General features: G+C 46.3%; 1 protein-coding gene across 2 annotated transcripts in view; it reads right to left on the reverse strand.

Moving 5' to 3' along the window:
• Nucleotides 1–226: 226 nt before the first annotated feature.
• The window catches only part of BLOC1S5 (biogenesis of lysosomal organelles complex 1 subunit 5), a 41,003-nt gene continuing 21,480 nt past the window's right edge, over nucleotides 227–19,749 (reverse strand). For both annotated transcript variants that reach the window (XM_066579337.1, XM_066579335.1), the window contains 2 exons: nucleotides 12,752–12,810; nucleotides 227–826 (listed from right to left, as the gene is read on the reverse strand). In XM_066579337.1, coding sequence (XP_066435434.1) covers nucleotides 650–826; nucleotides 12,752–12,810 — 236 coding nt within the window. In that variant the 3' untranslated portion in view covers nucleotides 227–649. The remainder of the gene's footprint in view (nucleotides 827–12,751; nucleotides 12,811–19,749) is intronic.

Consider the following 19,749-nt stretch of genomic DNA (forward strand, 5'->3'; position numbering starts at 1 on the left):
AAACCCTTTTAAAGTGCACAGAAAATGGCCCCTTCTCCATCCATTATTGCCTTATACGGACCATCGCGGAGGTAACAAAGTCGGAAAAGAAGTGCTGTAAAGGAAATTAAAGTCTATAGGAGAAAAAAAAGGTGCAGCTGTAACTATAGATCACATCAACCTTTATGTAGACCTGCAGTAGAAGAATATCTCTTGTAAAGGATGCTTCATAAATAAGACTCCAAAATTTACCAATAGTAGCCAAAGATATTTTTTAATGACCTCTAATTTCTGTTTGCTTGCTGTACCTCGTTAATTTATTGCTGATTTCAAAAGGTAGAGTAGGAGCTGGATATTGCTCAAGTGCACAGTGCTGCTTCTACAGGACAACATACTTTGCATAGAACAGATCCAATACAAGAAGTGATTGAATGTAACCCCAATCCAGGCAGAAGACGAACGGAGCAAAGCTCCACGATGTCCGCCAAGCATCCGATGTATCTAGGACCTTCCTGCGCTGCCCCTCTTGTTCTAGGCTTTATCCCGGATCTTGATCCTCCGCAGGCACTTGATTATGAGGTAATGAAAGCTTCCCATCCCTTTCTACACCCTAACAGAATGGCAAGCAGGCATCTACGGGTCACGGGGAGATTTTACGATAGGGTCGTTTTTAAAAGGGAGCCATTTTGGAGAGCTCTTTGTCCATCTGGGCGTATTGTTCCTTCAGACGTAACACAGCTTTGTTCTGCTCCTCATCTATGGCCAGACGTTGCTGCTCGTCTTCCTTCATGAACGCCTCCCACTGTGAGCGAAGTTTCTCGAGTCTAACCTTTGGAGATGGGTTACTCTAAAAAAGAAGCAAAAACAAAATATTAGAATGAAAAGCAGCTACATCGACCACAGCGAGACTATAAGGTCTACCGGAAAAGGTTTGCCTTCCTTTTGGATTAATTTACAGCTGAAACCAGAAACGGGAGACAACATTTCATAATGTAGCCTCTGTACATCACAAAGGATCTTAGACAAAGACCTGAAGATGTTACTGAAGTGCTAACTTTCAGCTTTAATTTTACTAAATCTATCAGATAGATAGCAGAAACTTTAGGAGGCGCCAAATCAATAATCTGGTACATTCGTAAAAGGAAGTTATGACCTGGTGAGCTAAGCAAGACCAAAAGGGCCTGGAAGAGAGCAGAAGACAACTAACGAGGACGATACAACCTCTTCACTACATCTAGCCAAGTCACACTTTCATCCAAGTAGGTGAGGAAGGGGATCATTCTCCTTAGGGAGAGCACCTAGAAGGTCTGAGGAGACTTATAAGGTCATCCATGCTCCTCTGAGAAATATGCAAATGGAAGATGGAACAATACTTCTACAGCGCCACCTATTGGAAGGCAGCATTCCTGTAGGTCAATGTGAGAAATAGAAAAAAGGATCAAGCAGGGCAAGACAGATGTAAAAAGGTCTGGAATGAGGAACCTGGAGCGTGATCACATGGATAGGATGGAGAAGTCTTTTTTTTGTATTTTAGGCAGCTGCAGCCCATCCTACGAAATGTTATACCCACATAGTAAACGTAATTGCAGACAAGAAAAAAAAAATTTAACTTTTTTTGGAGAAGTGAATGCGGCACAACCGTCAAAAGATAACCGTAATGTAGGTTTGACAAAAAGATCTTGGTTTAATAATGAGAACCAGCTTGTAAATGCGTTTTGAGGTATGTGAACCTCTTCCTTAGTACTCGCTGCAGATACATGTCCCTGACAGTGTATCTTAGGAAATGTTATTTTGGAGCTGAAAGAAGATACACTGTCAGGAACTGGACTTTGAAAGAGAATATCTCAAAAAGTAGCTCAGTTCTGGAACAAGATTCACTTGCCAGGCGAAACAAACTTTAAATGCTTGTACTGGTATAATGTGGAGAAACCAGTATGAAGGAGGGAAGGCTGGACTCATGGTGGAGGCAGTGTTATAGCATGTATGGCTACATAGTATGCACCCGCCGCGTGAATGGTAGGTGTGGTTATTCATCAGTATTTTGCACTTGGTAGATAAAGTCCCCTGGTGCCACCACCGAGTAATGACTGACTCCTACTAGGGTGACGTCACATCGTGACATTTCCTAGACAGACTGTTTTTGTGGGGTGGTTTGACATTGCCTTCCCCAGTCATCTTTTTACTCCCCAGCAAGCTACTCATTTTGCCGACCTCGGAAGGATGGGAAGCTGAGTCAACCTCGAGTCGGCTACTTGAACCATGTGAAGATCGAACCTGCAACCTTCAGGTCGTGAGGAAGAGCTTAGGACCGCATTTCTGCGCCACATGAGGCTTAGTTTCTTTTTTTACTTGAGGGACCACCATGTAATACTGTGGGCTCGTCTGAATCCTGCCAGGACTGCTGTTTGAATCTAATGAGAGATCAGCAGACTAGCACTCCAATCTATAGGATTCCTTCAAGGAGTTGGCTAAAAGATAATACGCAGTTGGGTAGAAATGTAAAAGGTGGGATTTACCTGGTGTGGAACACCCGTCCAATGACAAGCATCCCCACCATCAGTCCAGAGAGGCTTAATCAAGTATTTAGAAGAGCAGGATCCCTAATCCGTAGAGACAGTGTCTGGGGGAGAGCCTGCAGGTAGAAGGACCTTGGTCAAGAAGACTGTAGACAAAGTAGAAAAGAACCCCGCGCTCCTATGCACCTAGGACAATGTGAACGATACAGGTTTAGTGATGGGTATGAGGAGCCCTACACACATACATGACTCCTCTCAATCCAGGAACGTCCTTAGTAAGCCAGAGGGAGTCCTGGGAGACTTCAAATTTCAACGGGTTTATTTGTAGGAAAACAAACATTTGCAGACACAGGCAACAAAAGAGGAAAAAAACAATGGAGTGCAACGCTTTTCAGAGCAAGGCATGCTCCTTTTAAGCACTAATCTGGTGGTCCAGGTTGCTTGTAATGTGGGCTTAATACAGACGTTCCTGGATTGATTGTAGTCCTGCTTGAGCATAGGGCTCCTCAAATACTAGACCTGTATCGTTCACATTATCATAGGTGCATAGGAGCGCAGCGCTCTTTTCGACTTTGTCTACTGTGTGGTTTGAACCTGTCCTTGTAGTAGTGAGTTTGGCCTTTTTGAGCTTTTAAAGGGAACCCGTCACCAGGTATTAGCACCATAACTTAGTTCCTGGTGCTCATATCTAGTGACAGGTTCCCTTCAAGTAATTTTGATCAAATATTCCTTGGTTTGCAATGTTAGTGTAACGACTAACAAAACAACAAGGACCCTTAAAACACAGCTTCTGGTGTGTGTATTTTGGCCAAGCCATCAGTTAAGAGTTGCAGCCTGGTCTTGAGATGTTCGGGGGTCCAAGGTGTCAGTGTTTGGTTTGGCCAGCCCGTCTGATCTAATAGTATGTGTGTGACCAATTGGCTGTGAACCTGCATAGTGCACTACACACAGCCATGTGACTGGTAGGCTTTGGAACAGATTACAAAAATATGGAAACCCCATACGAAATGTGTGGGATTTAATCATTAGCGCTGAGTTGCCCCTTTGACCCCTGCTTTTCTGAGAGCTTTTCCAACTAATTTATGTTTACGTCACCTCTTGTTCTGACTCCTCTTTAAACCGGTTCCTCTTAAGTGCCACAGCCCATCTAACCCCCACCCTTCCGCCTTGTCCCCGTCCCAGTAAGATGTTCTCCCTATAATGGTTCTCACTGATGCGTTACCGGTCTGTAAATATCAGCCTGCCCGGACCTTTGTGACGTGTAAAGTACTTTCACACATTGCTGAGATTGTCTGTAGAGGGACGTGAAGCGTAACCGTATAATGTCACCTTACATCTCAGGTGCGGCCACTGCCAGCGTCTTCAGGCCACCTGGAATGAACTGGGAGATAAGTACAACGCAATGGAAAATACTCCGGCTTACATCGCCACTGTACCGTGGATACCAAAATCTGTACCTTTTTGACTACTGGTAGACGACAATCTCACAGCTCTTGACTGTCCACCATCTTCTTTAACCCCTTGAGTGGCGGGTTTCCTACCACCCTGTCGTGCCCACCAGGGCAGGTTTTTTAAAATGGTCTAATCATTGAATTTCAACTAATTTTGCAGTTGCGTCTCAAGAGCCATAACGTTTTCATTTTTCCATTGACATGGCCATATGAGGGCTTGTTTTTTGCGGGACAAGTTGTGATTTTTTAAACAGGAGGGAGGAAAAAAAGAAAAGGGGAAAAAAGAAAAAAAGGGGCCATGTCATTAAGGGGTTAAATAATGTATTAACTTCCTTCTCTGGGTCATTACGACGCATGGATACCACATGTGTGATTGTATTTTTGATTTTTTTACAAAGTAAAGGGAGACAAGTGTTTTTATAATTTTTTTTATAATTTTTTAAACTTTTTTTTTTTTTTTAATTTTTTTGTCCCTTTAGGGGACTTCCACAGGGACCCATCAGGACCCCTGATCACATTCCGGGGGTCCGATGGTGACAGCCCTTTACATGCTGCAGTGACAGCCCTTTACATGCTGCAGTCACATAGACTGCAGCATGTAAGGGGTTAACACAGCAGAGATCAGAGGTTTTCTCTGATCTCTGCTGTAAGAACTAGTACCTAGCTGTCCTCTGACAGCCAAACACTAGCTCTCCCTGCCACAGAGACCATCGGCTTGCTTCTGACAAGCCGATGGTCTCTATGGCAACCTGTAAACAAACCAGTGCAGGAGATTGCCGGTGGCAATATCTTCTGCTGGTTTTTCAAAGCCCTTGCACTGCTCTGTGTGGGTCTGTGCAGGCAGAGCACAATGTCACAGCTTGTGGCATTGTGCTCTGCAGCCCCCATAGTGATACATAGCCTGGAAATCTTCCAGGCTATGTTGCCATGAGCAGTGGAGCTCGTCCCGGAAAATTTCCGGGCGTGCCACTCAAAGGGTTAAGGGGCGGCTGTATTAAGTCCCTGCTGGCATCTAAGAGGGCTTCCTGGCTCTGAGACAGCAGTGGTCAGAACTAAAATTGTGGAGGACAGCACTGCTTTCTCAAGTCCCTAGGTGCTTTAGTCAATCCAGGCGGTTAGACTCATCACCCTATTGATGCCCAGTCACGAGGTTGTGGGATGCCGATGGGTTGTTTTTGCACCTGGGACCTAACATACACGGGGTGGACAAAAATATGGAAACACTGTACAAAATGCATGCGATTTTAATCTTTAGCACTGAGCTGCCCTTTTGATCCCTGCTTGGCTGAGAGCTTTCCCCCCAAATTTGTGTTTACTTCACCTCTTGCCCTGCTCTGGGTGGTTTTGGGAGCAGCTGGTAACAGCAGCTGAGTGGCTCAAACCCCTGACCAATGGGACCTTGTTGCCCAGCAGCATCTGTGTCATATAACTTCCATGTAAAATTGGTCTCTACGTGTCTTATTGAAATATGATTTATAATCCCATGTAACTTAAGCCATGCATTTTGTATGGTGTTTCCATATTTTTGTCCACCCCACCTCCCCCGTATGTATGTGTATATTACATATTATAGTAAAAACGGGTTAGCATTTCATCTTTTATTAGATAGATACCAATTAGCATTTAGGAGTAGCAGTATGGGGACAGGTAAATAGTCAGGAGTGGAGGAAAGCTTAGTGACAATCACTAGTAGAGGTCATTTCCTGTTATGATCAGTATACAGGAGAGGAACCTTAAACAGAACAAGGAATTTCTATTATACCTTATTTGAGAAAAAAAAAAGTGTCTTTGCATGGAGGGATACAGGATATAACACTCCCCAAAATATGACCCCATGATAGCTGGCAGCATGCCTATGAACCTGGCAGATACTGAGTATGTAAGGATGTTTGGTGTTTGATTTGGGACATCAGCGCAGGTATTTTTGCTCCCTCTGTCCACATAGTATTTTGAAAGGCGAGTTAGTAAAAGAAGAGCGATGATATTTGGAGCTTATTTATGCGACCTGGAAAGTGCTTAAAAAAGTGGTTGTCTCGTGTTTGTCCACAAACCCCATCCAGGTAATAGATGCATGCAAGTACAAGCTGGGGCACAAATAGGGGAATGTCCTACCAAAAACAGATGTTCTAGAATTACCAAATGCATTAATTATTGGTGTGATAGTAAGAATATAATAAATACTGTGTATAGGGAACATGAGTGAGGATGATGTGACTGAGGAAAAACATCCAGTGGAAGGTTATGCTGTGGACAGAAGGGGTCAGAGGTGGAGACAAGAATCACGCTGACGAACAGGCGTTAGACCACACCCGAGTACAACATGTCCAAATACACAACTCCTTCCACAGCAAAGACAGTCTTGATTAGAGATGAGCGAGCACCCAAATGCTCAGGTCCGCGTTATTCGAGTCCAGCTTTTCGTAAAATTTGGGAGCTGTACTCGAGTAACGAACCCCATTGACTACAATGGGAGACTCGAGCATTTTTGTATGTGGGCCGCCGGGTGCCGAGCCTTTTTTTTTTTTCCCCTAGGTTCGTCTCCCTCTCTCTCTCCCCCTCACCAAACAAAAAATTTGCCAATGACGCGCACTGCGTCACAGCAGGGAGGGGCCAAAACAGGCACGTCACAGCAGGGAGGAGCCAAAAACTGGGGCGGGGTCGAACGCGGATTGATGCTCGTTCGAGTAACGAGCACCATTGAGTATGCTAATACTCGAACGAGCATCAAGCTCGGCAGAGTATGTTCGCTCAACTCTAGTCTTGATCAATTTAGGTGTCATTACACTCTACGGTGAACAGAAAGACGTGAATTGAGTGAGGAAACAATAGCGCAAAAATTGTATCACTGAGCAGCGGAAAAACCTTGTCTGTCAGATGAATCCAGATTTCTGTTGCACAATGCCAATAGGCGGCCAGAATTTGGCGTAAGCAGCATGAATCAATGAACTCTTCCAGTTTGCTGTTCAGCGCATGTCATTACTTCCATCTAGTGTGCAAGAAGCTTCCTGTCCGCAGGGGCCAATAGTCTTGCAGAACGATGCCAGCACCTAGTGGAATCTATGCTGTGACAAACTGCTGTGGTTCTGAAGGCCAAAGAAGGTCCAACGCCCCACTGGATTGGCGTCTCTAATATTCAGTTTATTTGGCACTTATGTCCTTGCTAGATGGAAATGATGACATTCTCCATGTACTGAACAAGCAGGGCAAATACAAACCTTGGGGGATTTGTGCATTTCACCTAAATGAATATTTACAAGAAAAAGTAGGTGAACGCATGGAATTGCCTGGATTTCTACAATCATTACTAGTAAAATGTGATCGGACTGTGACTTGGGAACATCTAATTAAATAAGTAACACAAATCGGTTGTACTGTTCATGTTTTATTGAGCACATTGAGTAAATATCTACAGTGTTGGGAGAAAAAGTGACTTTTTGTGCTTATAACTTCTCCTAGAGCTAATTGGCAAAAGGTGTTTCAATTAAGGAGATGAAATTTGAAATGTGGATTTTACAAATGCTTTGACCACTAAATAAAGGCACACAAAATTTGGTTACTGATAAATCTGTTCTTTAAAAAAAAAAAAAAAAAAAAAAAGATTGGTTGTGTGAAGCATGCCATGATGCAAACAACTTTCAGAAGATGTGTTAAACTGTATTAACACGGCTGAGAATAACACACGGTCTGTGCGATTTCAAAATGCACTGAACTCGTGTGTTGTAATAACCCATTATTATCAATGGGTTAATGAGCACGAGCAATTTTTTGCTTGCTCCGAATGACGCAACAAAAGGAAATGGCTGATGTCCAAAAAAAAAAAGTTGGCCAAGACCTCCTGGATGTTCTACGATGCACAATGTTCTATGGACAATGAGATGAAAATTAAACTTTTTAGTATAAATGCACGGTGCTACATTTTGGGGCGAGGGGGAACCTGCACACCAACATGAAAACGTCATCCCAAATATGAAGCATAGTGGAGGGGGCATCACGGTTTGGGTCTGCTTTGCAATTCATCGAGGAAACAATGAATTCGAAGGTGTATGAAAACATTTTACAGGAGACTTTAAGGACAGTAGACCATAGCTTCTAGCCGAATTGACTGTGAACGATACAACAAGACCCAAAGCACACAATAAATCAACTAAAGAATGGTTGAAAAAGACGAACATATGTCGAGATGCTGTGGCATGAACTGAAGAGGGCTGTGCATGCAAGGCATCCCAGAAATATTGATGAACTGAAACAAAAAATTACCAGGGAGGAATGTTCCAAAATTTCTCCTCCATGTTGTGAAAATCTTATTTGTAACTACAGAAAGTGATTGGTGGAGAGGATTACCGCTAAAGGGTTATTAAAATTCAGGGTTCACAATTTCCCTGCACTGTGGATGTTCACTCAATGTGCTGAATGGAAGAATGATACAACCGCTTGTGTATTAGGACTTTGTTATTTGCGTCAAAAACACAATCTAACTGATCAGACGACCCTTTAGTAATCAGTGCCGTAATCCAGGTAGGGATTCACTTACTTTTCCCTGCAACAGTAAAATACACAAAGCTATTAGCTGCATTTTCCTGCTGACATTTGTGGATCACAGGACAATTTTTCAGCCTTGACGTAGTTGAATCTTCGAAATAACTATCTCAGACGCTTATAAAAGCGGCGCAGGCTTATGGGTTACACAGTCGGCGGCTATTTTTTCCTGTGACCTTTCTAAGCATTTTCTCCTATTTTCCAGTAAACAGAGGGGGCACTGTGCGAACAGGTCCTGTGGGCTTTCACCACTCCAGTCTTGGCCACAGGCTGGAGACCACTGTTGACTCTTAGTGGGAGTGTATAGGTCATAGTGGTTTCCCGCTCTTGATGTTAATACAAACAAGTACGGTTTAATCGTCTTAGTTTAAAGAATTAAAATATCCCCGTCATTTAAGGAAAGCAGTTCTGGCCGCTCTGCAACGACCCTAAAAGGTTACCAAAAACACTTTTTCTGAGCTGAAAAAAAAAAAAAAAAAAACAGCTTTAAAGTAAATGTTGTCTGTCAAGACTTTTCCAAGGAGTCCAGTATCTGTAGTATATGAAGCAGGAGTTGCGTATTCCACGGGCGTATGATCAAATGCACTGAATTATGCAGTTCGGATCACATTAGCGGCTCGGAATCGCGTAATACGCTTGCAGAAAATAAAAGGCAGCATGTTCTATGTTACTGCGGATATCCACAACATAGAGCCCATTGATCTCTATGGTCCCGGATAGACCCCCAGCCCATACGCTATTACATCGGAAGCGCCAGCTAACAGTTTGGCAATTGGGCCAACAGAAAAATGTGGTTGCAAAAGCTCGTTAGGGCAATGTTCACATGGGGCAGATTTGCTGCGGATTGGAAAGCTAAGTGATGACCAAGGCCCCAAGATGTTCAGTACCCGGGAAAGTCGTGGGAACAAGACCTGCAAGCTGTAATCACCACCATAATATATTATACACATATATATTTTAGGGAATTGAGCTTTAAAAGCCACCCTCCATTTTCGGGGCATAAGTCTGTTTCAGGAGGGGCCGGGGGGGGTATTATTACCAGGAGCTATTCTTCTTTGCCGACTCCCCCATCCGCTGGTTTAGGGCTCTGTTTTTGCATTTTTTGCAGCAATTTTCTAACTACCTAATGCTCACTGTTCAGGTGAGAAGCAATGGCCAATCAGAGTGCAGGTACAGAGAAAACAGTCTAATACTACCAATGCACTGCAGGAATTAAGTAGGACCCAAAACCAGAGTATTGGAGGGATGGCAGAGAAGAACCTACCTTTCAAAGCATGCCATTAGCTGCGGATCCTGCAGTAAAAATCTGGTCGTGTGAAGCCAGCCTTAAAGCGGCTCTGCGGGCCTGGACAAACAAAGATGGCTGCACCAGCTTCTCTGACCACCTGAAGTACATTGTGCATAGTATGTATCATTGAGCAGTGCTGACCTGCCCGAGCAGAATGTAGTGCCGCAGACTAACAATGCATACTATTACAGTGTGCATCAGGTGGTCAGGGAAGCAGTGCGGCAATCTTGGTTTCTCCAGGCCCGGAGAGCCGCTTTAAGTGATTCATGTAAAACATAAAAGATCACCGGGAGAAGAAGACAGTATGGTCCATGTGCTCTGTCCTTACATTACTTTCTTTTTATTTGCCTGCTTAGGATAGATACAGCATATATTAACCCTACAACTGCTTAGATTCATTCACGCAGCGTTCCCAACTCCAGTCCTCGGGGACCGCCAACAGGTCATGTTTTCAGGATTTCCCCAGTACTACACAGGTGATGTAATTATTGTCGGCGCCTCAGACTTTGCCACAGGTGTTCTTACTATAGGAGATCCCCAAATCCTGAAGTTTTGGGGGGTTCAGGAGGACTGGAGTTTAGGAAATCCCCATTGACGTGGATGATGACCATGATTGCTGCAGGAGCTTCCCAACCAGCGGTGCAGGAACATTTAGATGGCAAGTACGGGTTATTAAAACACAATCATCTGCTCCCCGCAGAGTTCTTACAAATGTCAGAAAACCCCTTTAAGTAGCGAGCGAGAAAAACAAACAAAAGTGATTACAATGTAAACAAGAACGGGAACATGTGGAAAAATTAAGCCACCAACGAGCAGCAGAGGTTAACGTGGAAAACAAGGCTTTCCAAGCGTGCGTGCTGCGGACCACTAATGCCCCCTGCTGGTAAAGGATCAATGCTTTTCCTGAAAACTATCTAGAACAGATAATTTTTTTAAAATTTTTGTAAAGCAGAACAATTGGGATCCCTATTGTCAGCAATCTAAGGATGAAGCGTTAGTGAGTGAGGAGGTCAGCACAGTTCTGCCATGTAATAGGTGATCTGGTTCCCTAAAACCACACAGGAGCGGTATAGTAGCCTGACAATAGCCGCATACTAATTCACATGGGACTGCAAATTCTTCTGGAGTCTGTACTACTTAAGGCCCATTTAGACAGCGATTATTGCTCAAAATTCGCTTAAAAGCCGTCTTTTGAGCGATGATCGTTGGGTCTAGCTGCACGGACGTCGTGCAGTTTTCGTTAAGCCGTCGCTCATCGTTGTCTTTCAGCGTGCTGAAAGACAACGATCAGCCTTATCAGGTATTCACAGCGGGATACAGCTGATACTATTGTTTCAGCTGTATCCCGCTCCCTGATGACAGACGGGGTATGAAGAACAGAGCGGTCCAGCTGTGTTCTCCATACCCCACTCGCAGCGCTCAGCTGTATAACAGCCGCGCTCTGTGCAGAAAACAGCTGGATGCAGAAGACAAGCGGGGACAACCCGCTTGTCTTCTGCACCCTCTGCTCTGAGCGCTTGGCCGTATAACAGCCGGGCGCTCGGAGCAGGGGAACAGCTGCATGCAGAAGACAAAAGGGGACACACGGCTTGTCTTCTGCACCCTCTGCTCCGAGCACTCGGCTATATAACAGCCGGGCACTTGGAGCGGGGAACAGCTGGATGCAGAAGACAAGTGGGGACACCCCCCTTGTCTTCTGCATCCTCCACTGGCAGCGCAAGGTGATCGCTCATCTTGTGCTGTAAATGACACAATGATGATTGCTCAAGAGTCTCTTGAGCGACATCTTTTGAGCGATAATCATTGTGTCTAAATGGGCCTTCAGTAAGGAGAGTGTTACAATGCAGAAATAATTCCAGTGATTTCCCCCATGGTTTCAAACCCTTTCCCGCTCCTAGACCTTAGTGCAATAATGCTGGTCACTATAGGACTGTATCTTGTTATCATCAGATAATGCAGTGACATTTCTTTAATCCAGCATCTGATAATCCAGAAAGTGTGATAATCCCATGGTTGCTTCCAGAACCAAAGTGCAATATAAAAGGCTAGAAGTGGAAGAATTAGAAAAAGGTTAAAAAACAAGGTTATGGCTAAAAACCTAAAACTAATAATCTAAAGGCCTTATTATATGTGTCTGTAGGGAGGTTTATGGTCACTCACATCCACTATCTGCAGTAAAGGACAGACCGGTCTCACGTCTGCGCTGGAGCTGCTGCTCACAGATCCGGCTGAAGATACCGGATCTCCAAAAGTTGGGCGGAAACCAAAAGGCCCCCAATTATAGTCAGCGGGGTCCATCCTGCGCTGATCCAGAGATGGAACCGTTCGGCCACGGGGAATCCCCTTTCCTTATCGCCAAACGGAGCATGAATGTGGAATCCCCAACGCAGGTGTGAAACCACCTTTACAAAGATACTATTGGGATAAAAACTGGATACACTGTTTGTTAACTGTTACATCCTGATTGTAAACGAGGAGGCCGTGTATTCAGACCACGGTCATGGTAAATGTAAACTGTGATCTACAGTTCCTGTGATATTCTGGTTTGTCTTGTGTAATGACCAGCACTGCTCGTTAGTCACTTTAGGCCGGGCTCAGACGGCCATAATTCGCAGCATGCAGCCCATTGCAATGACATTGTGTACTGGCGGCATGCTGCCCATTGCCATGTACTATCTTGGCATGTAATACGCGCCAAAACAGAACATGTTGCGATTTCTCTTGTGCGCATATTTTGTTCAATATGTGTAAGCCCCAACATGGCCGCCTATGGGAGATTGGTACAGTATATTCCGCTCAGTAATACGCTATACCAACACGGTCATGTGAGCCCGGCCTTATAGTAAGAACACAGAATTTACAAAGGAGTCATGTGCTTCCCTCGATAGTGCCCTCCGCCTATAGCACACATGCAATAAAATAAAACAAGCGGTTTCCTGAATGGGAGTCATGTGACAAGCGGTGCTGCGAGCCGTGCTTACCTTCTCGTTCTCCTGCTCTCGCTGCTGGAGCCTGTCGATGGACTGATTGGCAGTTTGCACTAAAAGAAACAGACATGAATGGGTTAATCAGCTGTCATCATTCTGCAGTAGATTGCAGTAACACACCTTAGCGGTATGTTCAGGACGCCCACGGGTCACCGCACCCCGCTGCTTCAGAGGATCCGAAGCCCATCACTTTATACTGCAGCTCATTGGACAGATGTCAGATGGTTAGCAGATGGACTCCAGTCCTTCCTGTATTTCCGTGTTAGTTCTTTGCACATATGCGGATATGTAGTAACAAGTATGAGGCAACATACCAATTACTAGTAACTTCACACCGGGGATTTCACACTCAGCTTTTGTGGCAGTTTTACAAGAAGTGAAGTAGAGAGATAAGAGAAATAGAACGGAAGGACTTCTTTCTCCTTCCTGCCGGATCCGTTTCTGGTTTTGGCTTAAAAGATCTACATGTAAAACTGCCGCAAAACCCCGTAAGTGTGTGAAGCCTAAGGCCTGCCGTGGATTCTCCATGCAGAATCCGCAGCGGGTCCCTCCTGCCCCGCGGACATGAGGCCTGAAAATAAGAATAAACTCACCTGTCCTGGACGCTGCAGGTCTCCTCTCCGTCGCGGGGCGAATGTTCTTTACTCGGCCCGGCGGATGTGCTCGGCACGCCGGCAGAGTGCGGCGTGCATGCCCTGGGCACATCCGCCGGGCCAAAGAAAGAAGATCCTGCCGCGACGGAAGGGAGACCTGCAGCGTCCAGGACAGGTGAGTTTAATTCTGGTACGGGTCTCCCGCGGATTCGGACGACTTCCATAGGCTTCAATAGAAGCCTGCGGGAGACCCGCACTAAAATGGAGCATTTCACGTTTTTTCCCCGCACGTGGGATCCGCGCCTGAAGGGAAAAAATGACATCCGCAGGTATTTAACTACTTGTGGGTGTCCAATGCAACACTATGGGGCGTGGATCCGCGTGCGGGAGAAACGCTGCGGATTTTAAATTAGAATTATCCCGTGGACATGAGGCCTAAGGCTGGGTTCACACAGGGCGGAATTGCTGCGTTTTGCCGTTGCAGATCCGCAGGGAGGAAAATCGGCCATGTTTGCAGTGCAAGCCCAAGCCAATGTGTTTTGGCAAAAAGCTGTTCTCACAGAACCGAATTTGTCCGCACTGCGAAATTGTTGTTGCGTGGCGGTTTTTGAAGAAGCAGCATGTCAATTCTTTGGACATTCCTGCTGCATTTTTTTGTCTATACGCCTCCATGTAAGCAGCGGAAGCCCCGGCTGAAACCTCTGGAAATACCGTAAAAGCGCTGCGGATTTCAGAACCTGCAAAACTGCGCTGGTCGGCGGTTCTGCTGCATAAACGGAAATTCTGTGGAATTTATGCACATAATTTCCACAGCAAATCCGTCCCGTGTGAAGCCAGCCTAGGGGCATGTTCACAGACGGCAGGTTTGCTGCGGATTTCCAGCAATAGAAGATTCGCCCAAATATGCCAACTGATTATTTTGATGCGCATTTGTTGAGAATTTTAGCCCCTTATCTGACAAGTAAAATCCGCAGAATCAACGGGCATGATGGGATTTAAAATCCGCCGTGCCGGTCAAGTTACGCTGCCATGTGCCCATCAGCAATGCTTGTGCTATAAGTGCTGCAGATTTTCCGTAGCCCTCGCCACGGTAGAAAATCCGCAGCATTCCCGAAGCCTGTGAACATACAGCGGAGATGCCGCTCCATCCGTAAACACGTGGCGAGCCAGATGAGTGAAAAATATACATACCGCCAGCTAAGTGTTAAACTGAGCGCATCTGGATGAGGTGGATGGCCAAGAGGGAGCCGGACCCCGTGTAGCACTAGTCTCACTACTATCTCCTTCTTCCCCATCCTTGATACATGCTTCTTCCTGGCTCTTACTTGTATGTTTCCCTACACGTAACAGTGGCTATCCCACAAATGATCATCAGATATGCAAGAGATAGGTGATGAAGGTCTGATCAGTGGGGGCTCATTGCCGAGACCTCACCCCATCTCGAGATCAGGGGTCCCATGTCCCACCTTCCTTCTCACCACAACCCTTGTAGTGAAAGAGCTTGAATGGAACCACAGCCAAGCATTCTTTCATCTCAATGGGGCTGCGGGGATGGCGCTCCGATATCTCCAACAGTCCTGTAGAGTTTAATAGAGTGGCAGCGCATCGTTGTGCAGAGGAAACAGGTGAAGCGCCGCCTTGGTTCACCATCACTTCAGTACCTTCTATCTGTGATCATGGTTGGAGTCCTCGGCATATGCCATAACTTACTGTTGGAAAATCCCTTTAACCACCCTACAACCCAGCAAGGTTTTCTACTTGGAGTTAAATTTGTAGAATAATCTAAAAACCTGGACAGCCCCAACATCATGTGATAACAGCCGTGTACTAAACTCTTCGCTGCTCCCCAAAGCGGCACTACTAGACGCAGAAGCCCGAATGACAAACCAGCCGTGTAAACAGGCAGTCGTGCACTTATGAATGACTGCCTGTTTACTGTGAATGGAGACGGGCGGGCCAGAAAGATCCCCGCCCCCCTCCAATCACTAGCGATGATCATTCCTACATAAAAAGCACAAGAATGATCATCGCTGGGCTGACTTGTTGGCATCTGGTGCCATGTTAAAGGGCCATATGACCCATGCCATCTACTAACCAGGACAGAGAGACCTGCTGCAAGAAAGCCACATCTCTAAAAGGACTCTGTACAATTCGGTATGACATGGTAACCTGACAATTTCAATGAACCTCATGTAAAAGGACATTTGCTGTGCAGATGAGGGGTAGGCGGGAGGAGCTGCACCATTAATACCAGCTGACCTGTGGGCATTCCAGTCCTGGCGGAGGTGAGGTATTGGCAACGGTGATTGCCCTGATGGGACAAGACATTGTGAAGAGCCACCAATTAGTTACCTCGAAAGAGCTCTTCCCATCTAGTACGCCATAGAAGTCTAATAGACGTGGGTCCCATATTTCTCCGAAACAGCTCCACACCCATCGACCCCCCTCCTGTATGTAGTGACCAGAGTATGGAAAGAGCCAAGTGCACTATGCTACAAAGTTTCCATAACTTCTCGTTAGAAATGAGTAGGACATACAGAACTGGTGCAGCACGGCAAGCTATACTGTTTCCATAACTCGGGGGCTGCCGAAAAAGCACAACACCATTTCTGTAACCCCCATACACTTCTATGGGGATTACAGAAAAGCATAGAACAGCCAACTTGTCCGTTTCTGTAATCCCTGCCCAGTGGCTGTGGCATAAAGAAGAGTGTTCCCAGCCTAGCCATGACTTGCCGAGAACATCCCTCTAATGGTATATTAGAAAACTGATTGAAAAGTACCTGACTGGTGAAGAATGCCAATGCCTGGGCAAGAAAGTATCACTTCTACCTAGAAATGTGATATAATAGGATCATAAGCTCAATACGGCCTATCTGCAGCACCAGAGTAGTGAGTACTGCACTGGTGGCATGGGCACCCTTCATCCCAGCCGGGAGTAGACTGCACCCCACGGCTCTGCCATCCCAGAATCCACAGGTGGATAAACAGGCCCCCTTTTGATGTATAGAAAAAAAAAAGTATTTTTCTGGTTAAGCATCAACACTTTGAAAGCTCTGAAGTTTTCCCAGCTACTTCACGAGTGCGAAAACTTTGCCAGGTGCCAAATCAAAACCCACAACAGGAGCGAATCTTACAGAGCTCAGGGATATTTCGCCGCTCGTGTCACTTTCTTCTTTTCTGGCAAGCGCTAAAGGCACAAGAAAATAAAAAAGAATTAAACATTTTTTTCTTTTAAATCCTTTTCGACACACGCAGTATATTTCTGTTGATCCCAGGAATGTAAGACTATGCAGAAACAATTAATACTTTACAGCATGTTGGAAGGAGAGCGTGTGGTGAGCCGACAGACGGTGCATACTCCGGTCTACTGCGCTACTAGGAGGGTCTCGGTATGATCCTATATCCCCCACATCTACTCGGTCTGCCCTTATATACCCGGCATGCTTACATTGATCCACTGCCAATTTGTCAACCAAATCTGCTGGGATCTGCTAAATGCGGTACAACGCTCCGACTGTTTTCAATGGGGCCGCCCACACGGGCGCAGACAGCCGCTCCATCGCAGCGATTTTCAGCGCCATGATTTTCGAGTTGTGCATGTCCTATTTATCCGCTGCCGCCCGCTCAGGACAACGTCTTATGTTGTATGGACTTACTACATGTAACATCCCGCTGCCGCCCGCTCAGGACAACGTCTTATGTTGTATGGACTTACTACATGTAACAACCAGCTGCAGTCCGCTCAGGACACCCTCTTATGTTGTATGGACTTACTACATGTAACAACCAGCTGCCGCCCGCTTAGCACACCCCCCTTATGTTGTATGGACGTACTACATGTAACAACCCGCTGCCGCCCGCTCAGGACACCCCCTTATGTTGTATGGACGTACTACATGTAACAACCCGCTGCCGCCCGCTCAGGACACCCCCTTATGTTGTATGGACTTACTACATGTAACAACCCGCTGCCGCCCGCTCAGGACACCCCCTTATGTTGTATGGACTTACTACATGTAACAACCCGCTGCCGCCCGCTAAGGACACCCCATTATGTTGTATGGACTTACTACATGTAACAACCAGCTGCCGCCCGCTCAGGATACCCCCTTATGTTGTATGGACTTACTACATATAACCACCCGCTGCCGTCCGCTCAGGACAACGTCTTATGTTGTATGGACTTACTACATGTAACACCCCGCTGCCGTCCGCTCAGGACACCCCCTTATGTTGTATGGACTTACTACATGTAACAACCGGCTGCCGCCCGCTCAGGTCACCCCCTTATGTTGTATGGACTTACTACATGTAATAACCCGCTGCCGCCCGCTCAGGACAACCTCTTATGTTGTATGGACTTACTACATGTAACAACCCGCTGCCGTCCGCTCAGGACACCCCCTTATGTTGTATGGACTTACTACATGTAACAACCCGCTGCCGCCCGCTCAGGACAACGTCTTATGTTGTATGGGCTTACTACATGTAACACCCCGCTGCCGCCCGCTCAGCACACCCCCCTTATGTTGTATGGACTTACTACATGTAACAACCCGCTGCCGTCCGCTCAGGACACCCCCTTATGTTGTATGGACTTACTACATGTAACAACCCGCTGCCGCCCGCTCAGGACACCCCCCTTATGTTGTATGGACTTACTACAAATAACAACCCGCTGCCGCCCGCTCAGGACACCCCCTTATGTTGGATGGACTTACTACATGTAGCAACCCGCTGCCGCCCACTCAGGACACCCCCTTATGTTGTATGGACTTGCTTATAGATTTGTTCTGGCCATTTGTAAGACAGACCAGCCAACGTTACAAGTGGAAACACGAGGCGCATTCCTTCAGGCGCGGGATGCCAATGTAAGAGGAGACTGACAACTGCAGGCAATTAGCTGAAAAAAGGGGAAAACTCGCTTTACCCTTCTCCATGGCAACCAGTGTTGTCAGCGCAACTCTGTGCAGCGCTAAGACTACGAGAAGTTGTTCAAAGAGGACTAAAGAGGGCATGAGTCACAACGCAGGGTGAATGCCAGCCTGAGAAGGTTTTATTAGTCAGGGATTTTCTAGTTCTTCCTTTATTTCATCACATACGTTTTCTTGAATCCCAAATATGTTGCTTTGCCAGAAACGTGCGATTTTATTCTGTGAGGAAAGAGAGGAGTCACTAGCAGCATCTTCAGAAGGACTGGTTACTATGTAACAAGCTGTCACTGATAATGGCCCCCCATTGTCTTTATTGCCCTGCCCCCCCTCTGCCCATGTGTCTGGTGCCCCCGCATACAGCTTTTTCCCTTCTCCGTTTGTATTTCCAGCGCCGTTACTTTGCGCTGATGCACATACCCACATCCCATACCAACGTTTATTGCGTATGGACTTGTGTTGGACGCCTCCGCTGACATCAATGGAGGCCGCCCGCGCCTATTTCGCTGCAAAATAGAGCATGCTGCCATTTTTCTTCCGCTCGCGGAATACGCTGTTCGTACCAGCGAGTGTGAAAGAAAGATCGAGACTTGTTGTTGTTTATTCGATCAGTCGCTTCCGACTCTTCGTGACCTCGTGGACTGGCCCACGCCAGAGCTTCCTGCCGGCTGTCGCCACCCCCAACTCCACCAAGGTTCATCCCGTTACCTGAAGGATATTTTATATCCATCTTGCCCTTAGTCGGCCCCTCCTCTTTTTGCCTTCCACTTTCCCCATCATCAGCATCTTCTCCAAGGTATCCCGTCTTCTCATTATGTGGCCAAGTACTTCAGTCTTGCCTTTCCTCTCCTTCCCTCCAGTGAGCAGTCTGGCTTTATTTCCTGCAGTATGGACTGGTTTGATCTTCTTGCGGTCCAAGACACTCTCAGAATTTTCTTCCAACACCACAGTTCAGAAGCGTCTATTTTCCTTCGCTCAGCCTTCCTTATGGTCCGGCTCTCACATCCATAGGTTACTACAGGGAAGATCGAGACTACAGGCCTCTAAATGCCTGCGCTTTGCAGTGTTAAGTCTGTGTGGATGGCGATAGTGGAGTTTGCAATTAGAATCAGTTGGTACGACACCCCTCTTTGGGTGGCATTGCTTAGGAATCAGCAATTCCCAACCAGAGTGCAGAGGCTGGAAATCACTAAGCTGACATTAAATGGGTTTTCCAGGCAGTGCATGCTGGAATACACCGGGGTTGGAGTGCAAGCACTGTTCCGACCCATGTGTAGTGGCCGGTGCTTGTTACTGCAGCTCTCACGGAAATCAATGCGAGTTGTGCCTGGGCCAATTTCCATTCCATCTCTCTCCTAAACTGCGACACAAAAATCGTATGCCAAAATATTGGCCCAAAGGCTCCTAAAAGTTCTACCCAGTATCATCCACTCCGACCAGGTAGGCTTCACCAAGGGCAAGCTGG

Source organism: Eleutherodactylus coqui, chromosome 9 (assembly GCF_035609145.1).
Source record: "Eleutherodactylus coqui strain aEleCoq1 chromosome 9, aEleCoq1.hap1, whole genome shotgun sequence".
Lineage (NCBI taxonomy): Eukaryota > Metazoa > Chordata > Amphibia > Anura > Eleutherodactylidae > Eleutherodactylus > Eleutherodactylus coqui.